The 6,638-nt window shown below is 34.9% G+C and overlaps 1 protein-coding gene across 2 annotated transcripts in view; it reads right to left on the bottom strand.

The window, feature by feature from the left end:
• Positions 1–1,183: 1,183 nt before the first annotated feature.
• The window catches only part of LOC107653610 (GTP-binding protein 1-like), a 13,491-nt gene continuing 8,036 nt past the window's right edge, over positions 1,184–6,638 (bottom strand). For both annotated transcript variants that reach the window (XM_016440358.1, XM_016440359.1), the window contains 3 exons: positions 5,857–6,035; positions 5,406–5,531; positions 1,184–2,242 (listed from right to left, as the gene is read on the bottom strand). In XM_016440358.1, the coding sequence (XP_016295844.1) occupies positions 2,132–2,242; positions 5,406–5,531; positions 5,857–6,035 (416 nt within the window). In that variant the 3' untranslated portion in view covers positions 1,184–2,131. The remainder of the gene's footprint in view (positions 2,243–5,405; positions 5,532–5,856; positions 6,036–6,638) is intronic.

The raw sequence follows: 6,638 nt of genomic DNA, 5'->3' as shown, positions 1-6,638 counted from the left end.
TCTGGATAGACAAGGTTTGATGTTTCTTATGTTAAACTCTGTTGGTCTGGATTAGTATTACAGTAATAAACAGACTTTAAATTCTCCACTTCACGGCTAATCGTTGATCTTTCTGCCTTTCTAACAGGCCACTTCGAGACCTTTACAGCATTTCACCACAGCTTTCCCTGACAAATTTCATATCGAATGCAACCCCAAGCAGGCATCATACAGATATGTGAATATATATTACAGATTCAAAGGAGCACTAACTTAAATTTAGGTTCATATTTAAACGATTAGTTCACCCAAAAAAATTAAAATTTGCTCATTTACTCACCCCAATGTCCTAATGTCAAACCACTATGACTTTCTTTCCTTAGTGCAACAGTTGCTCTTTTCACAATTACACTGGGAACTGAAGCTTTCAGGTTTCAAAAGCAGCATAAATGTGGTCCATATGACATTTATGGTATATGCCAAGTCTTTTGAAGACATTTGGTAAGAAACAAACTAGTTTTAAAAAACCCTTACGTCCACCCTAAATCTCCATAAGACATGAACTTATAATTTGTATACAAATCATTCTAGAATAACAAAACCTGAATGATCCGCTAACAACAATTAACAGTTGGAGAAGAATATCGGTAAACAACGACTTAAATATCGGTTGTTTCTCAAATGAAGCTATTATTTGACTTGAGAAGACTTGAGAATATAGCACAAAATGATTATATGTTTTAATTCGCAATTGCAAGTTTATAACTCACAACTGCGAGAAAAAAGGCAGACTTGTGAGATAAAAAGTCATAATTAACTTTTTTACAGTATGTTTTATTGCATGGTGGAAACAAACAAAAAACCAGAACTGCGATATGTAATTCTGAAAAAAGTCAGAATTGCGTGATAACTCAGATTTGGGAGAAAACATTTTCAAAATTTGCAAAATCTAAACTCAGTTTATGTATCGCAATTCAGACTTTTTTTCTCAGTTTATAGCTCACAATTCTGACAATTCAGGTCTTTTTCCTCGCAATTCTAATATAAATTCAGAATAGCAAAAAAGGCCGAATTGTGAGATAAAAGTCACAATTACCTTGTTTTATCCTGTGGTGGAAACGGGCTTCCATATTTATAGACCACTTTTGTGAGGCAAAATAATAATAAAAATCTCTATTTATTGTAATTTCACAGAAAAAAGCAACTCTTCCACAAAAAAAAATAAAATTGTCATACTGGTTTGGAACGGTGGATAAATGATGGCAGAGTTGTCATTTTTGGGCGAATTAGTCATTTTATTTGAATTTATTCAAGGTCTACTCTCGCTTTGATTGGGTCAAAAGTGTCTTGCACAGGAAAATTAAATTAAAAAGAGTTTAGAATAAATAAGAATAGACAGAAAATATGGTTTAATGAGAAAGCGACAAAAGAAATCCGAACTATATGCCATATGTCATCTCAGTTAGCTTCCCGTTCTACGCAAAAAAAAAAAAAAAGTCTCTGTTGAAAAGGTGAGACCTTTTGAAAGTAATGCTGGGTCACAAAATGAAAAAGCAACACGGGAGCGAAGAAAGCCACCTAATTTGTGACACTCCGAGAGGGACCGGTTTTATCTGCCGTGATTTTGTGCATCTCGGCAGCTATAACACTCTTTAAAATCAGAAGAGGATGAGGGGGCATGAGAGATTGACAAGCAGAACAGATTCCTCCCTTTCATCTGCGTTAGCATTTGCCAAATTCAATTGAAGGAGGAAAATGACATGAAAAATAGCAAAATTGCTTAACACAAACAGGGATTCAGTCGTAGGCTCCTTAATTGGGTCCTCTGGGAAACATTCCGGCTACAAAATCCAGGATTTCAGGGTGTTTATTACAGGATGTTGAGACTCCAACAGATTACCTAAAAAGGGTTTGATAAGGGTGAAAAAAAAAAAGAGCGGGTGGACGAGGAACACAACAGCCGCTTGTCAGTCAGGGTTTTGGCACGATTGTGTCAGCTGAGATGAACATTTCTAATTAGGGAGAAATAGCTCAGTCTGGTTTAGTGAGAGAAGAAAAAAGAAAGAAAAAAAGACTTTACTGCCCTCTGGTGTTCATTTAAAACATTAAAGGCAGCTGACCAGTAGTGATGGGTGGCAGAGATGGAGGAGGCTCAGTTGCCACCCACTCCAGCTGCTGAAGCAGTCGTTCCAGTGCTGCTCTGTGCTGATTTCCCTGTGTGCCGTTGGCCACCACGCCGTCGACCACTTCCACCAGACTTCAACTAAAAGAGACGATGAAAACCAATTGTTTAGATGCTTTCATATTTATTTATTTATTTGTCAGGTTTGGGTTTAAAAACAGTTTGTCGTTAAAGGGATAGTTCACCCAAAAATGAAAATTTTATGTTTATCATGTTTTTTTTTTTTTTAATTAAAGGGATAGTTCACCCAAAAATGAAAATTTGATGTTTATCTGCTTACCCCCAGGGCATCCAAGATGTGGGTGACTTTGTTTCTTCAGTAGAACACAAACGAAGATTTTGAACTCAAACCGTTACAGTCTATCAGTCTTATAATGTAAGTGGATGGGAATCACGGCTTTGGGAGTAAAAAAAACACAAACAAAACCAAATTAAAATAATGAAGCATTACTGCCACCTATCTCTCAAGTGGACCATTGACTCTCCTAATTGAGATTGTAGATAGAGTGTCAATGGTCCATTTGAGAGATAGATGGCTGTAATGCACTTATAAGTCTGCGATCCGCCGTAAAGCAAGAAGAAGATGCCTCACGCACCTGTTGTCAAGAACGCGCTCAGGAGGACGCACTGAGTTCAGACAGTTCAGACATTGCAGTGAAAATCAGAGGTAAAAAACTATACAAATACTGTTCAGTTTCTTGCACAGACCGATCGTTTTGTGTCTTTACACATCAATGTATCGTCACGAGCCGCAGAGTTTAATTTGGTTTTGTTTGTGTGTTTTTTTTTACTCCCAAAGCCGTGATTCCCATCCACTTACATTATAAGACTGATAGACTGTAACGGTTTGAGTTCAAAATCTTCGTTTGTGTTCTACTGAAGAAACAAAGTCACCTACATCTTGGATGCCCTGGGGGTAAGCAGATAAACATCAAATTTTCATTTTTGGGTGAACTATCCCTTTAATTAAAAAAAAAAAAAACATGCTGTAGTAACAAACTGAAGGCAGTAACACACAATGTCAATTTGAAAGATTTTTATTTTTTGTCAGTTTGTCATTTCCATGAATAGGAAAGAAACGGTGAATAACAGTTATAATAAATAAAATACAGATTTTGACATTTTCTCTTTAAAAAAAGTAAAATTTTCTTTTGTTTTGCTAATTTTGTGTTTAAAAGCAAACAATTTTTTTTAATTAAAATACATTTAAAAAAATTTACAAATCTCACTTTAAAAATACTATGTTGTTCAAGAAGTGTTTTTCCCAACAACACTGTGCTGTAGTAGCAAACTGTAAATGATGGCAGTTTGAATTATTAAAAAAAAAATAATAAAAATAAAAGTAAATACATAAATACTTTTTTAATTTTCCCCTTAGCAAAACAAATAAAACTTTTTTTTTTTTTTTTCACGTTTTATTTGACTTTTTCCATTTAAATTATTGCCAAATAAAGGTGGGGTAAGCGATTTTTCAAAAACGCTTTAGAAAACTGATTCGGGCCGACTAGCAAAACAAACTTGTAGCCAATCAGCAGTAAGGGGCGTGTCTACTCATGATGTGGAGGAGAGCGGGTTCAGTGCACAGGATGGACATTATCCGAGGCGAGCGACAGAAGATAGAGATGGCGGATAAAAAACAAAAGAAGAAAACGTCTGCGGAACAAAAGAAGGCTTAATGCAAGAAGTAGGACCCGTGTAAATATTGGATCAGCTTTCCAGCACTGGAGAGAACTCAAGGAGCGGAAAGGCCTGAGATCGGAGTCTGTCAACACTGGACGCGACAAAGCGACCGTTGAAAATCATTTGAAATTTGTGTCAATACGTCATGAATAGAACGCAGCAGCAGTTTTCTGTCGGGGATTTGTCGTGTCGTGCCCTGCCGTGCCGCATCCAGTGTAGACCATAGATATGTATATATATCTATGGTGTAGACAGCATCACTGATTATAATGAGTTCCATAGTATTTTGTCGCGCCGCGCCACTTGCGTCCGGTGTAGACACGGTGTAACACTGGTTTTGCTTTGTTTCACAGAACTAATCGTTGCCTGGGTTGCATACGTATGTGTGGGGCGGAGCTATCAAAATAGGGGCGAGACCCTTTTGGGGTAGGGGCGTGTTTGTTTTGGTGATTTCAAATGTCAACATTGGCTACAAAAAATCGCTTACCCCACCTTTAAAGACTTGATTGACTTTGAGCAAATTTCAGTAAATTAAATTGAAAGAGAATATGAAATCCAAATATTTAGATCCTTTTTCATGGGTAGGTCTTGGTGGTCAATAGTTTTGATTTTTCTACCCCAGGTTTTTTTTTTTCTCTTAATTTTCTTCTTATTAAAACAAATAAAACTCAAATTCAGAAGATAAATACATTAAAAATGTAATACAATTATCTTTTATGTTTATCAGCTAAAGCTTCTTTTGCTTTAGTTTTGGTAGATACAATTTATTTATTTAGTATTATTATTTTTTTAAATTATCAATTTTTAGTTTATGGCCATTTAAAACGTAACTGACTGACTGAGCAAATTTCAATAGATTCCGTTTGTAAACCTGTAATTTAACATCTCAATAATGGTTAATAATGACAATTTCACTATTTGAACACTACTTAAAAAGAAACAAACCCAGAATTTGCTCTGCAGTGACCATTAATGGAAAAATCAATTAACCGTTAAGTCTAAATGAGAGAGTCGTGAGCTTTTCAGAGGTGATTTGTCTCATTCAAATACTGTTCATGAAATAAACCAGCCTAATTCATTACAGACTCTAATGTCTTTTATAGTCTTGAAAGTAATGCTCTCAATACCTGTGATTTACACTACAGCAAATTAAACTTTTAAGAAGCTTAAAGAGTTTGACCTTAACGTGCTTTAAACCGTTTTACCTTCCCTTCACACCGTTTTCTAGTCCTTTTAACTTTTTTTTTCCTCCGCATTCTCTGTTTCAATCTTTACAAAGTGTTTCCTCGCCCCCTGCTGTCTACCGCACTGAGCCATAGACAGAAGAGAAGAGAAAAGGATGTTTTTGGTGTATGGGGGATGAAAAGGGTCGAGAAATTTCAAGGGGTGTAACTGTCCGTGAACGTTTGGAGATGAATATTACATGCAGCCCGAAGGAAATGTTAAAAGAATGAAAATGTGATGTGGAAAAAGAGCATATATTATTATTAATATAATAACAGATTATATTAACATGATTATTTATCTGTATTTAAAAAATGGTAATAATTGTTGTTTCTCTCACCAGTTGTCCCATTTGAGGGCTTCCTCCCATCTGTGTGGTTTCCTCGCTGGCTGACGAAAAGCCTTCCACCTGTGATGAGGTTTTCTTGGTAGACTGCATCTTGGCCTGAGGCTTGCTTTGAAGCAGCTGTCGTACAAGTGAAGACAACAGACAGGAGTTTCAGAAGGAAATGCATCGCCAGTTTTTATGACTCATGCTGGAAGGTAACAATCTCTTAATATACTTTATTGGCTGACATTATGAAATATGCATGATTGATGTCTCTAAAGTAAAACTGATTCACACAGACACCAAATTCTAGTTGGATGATTCTCAAGAATATATATATATATTATTATCTATAATAATTAAACTATATTTAAATAAATATTTATATATATATCTTTTTTATTATGTATGTAAAATGTATTTTATTTAGATTTTGAGGGTGAATGTTTTTGTGACCTCTGACCTTAGTGATGGTGCCCACGGCCTTGGTCCTGCCCTCTCTGAAGACGAGCCTCTGGTCCGTGTGAAAGTACTCGGGGGTCTTGATGAAACGGAAGTGTACGGTGGCTTTGTCCCCGGTCCGTAAACAGTCTTTGTTCATACCGATGATGGTGGCCGTCTGTCTGATACTGCCACAGTGAACTAAGATAGAGAGAAACTCATGACAAAGTGCCAAATAGATACAATATCTATTTAGTTACAATTTCTGTTTAAATATTTAATATTTTTTATATTCTTCAGTACAACAAAAGCATTGATATTAGAATCCAATATTGGAAGCACATTATATAAGGGTTAAATGCTCCCAAAATCAAACAGTAAATTCATTTATTTGTGTATATTACATTTCATTAAGGTAAAACAATGTAGATTTATACCATAATATTGGTTATAAATAATATTATAAAACATAAAATAAAATTTTTAAATATAGTAAACTGAAACAAAATTATCTGCCAAAATGTGTATCCTCTGGAATGTTAAATATATCTTTTAAAATATTTTTTCTTCAGTAAAACAACAGCAGTTTTTCTCAATACAAACATTCAATTATCATTTTTTGACACCCGATTTCATAAAGGCAAACCCATAGATCTATACTCATGTTATAAATGTGTGAAACAAAATTGTCAAAATTTGACTATCCTCTGTATCTGACAAAATATCTATCTCTATATATATATATATATATAGATAGATAGATAGATAGATATAGATATATATATATATATATATATATATATA

The sequence above is a fragment of the Sinocyclocheilus anshuiensis genome, unplaced genomic scaffold (genome assembly GCF_001515605.1).
Source record: "Sinocyclocheilus anshuiensis isolate Anshui unplaced genomic scaffold, SAMN03320099.WGS_v1.1 scaffold1079, whole genome shotgun sequence".
In the NCBI taxonomy this organism is placed as follows: Eukaryota; Metazoa; Chordata; class Actinopteri; order Cypriniformes; family Cyprinidae; genus Sinocyclocheilus; species Sinocyclocheilus anshuiensis.
The sequence above is the reverse complement of the archived record's forward strand: the minus strand, read 5'-3'. Positions and strand labels throughout refer to the sequence as shown.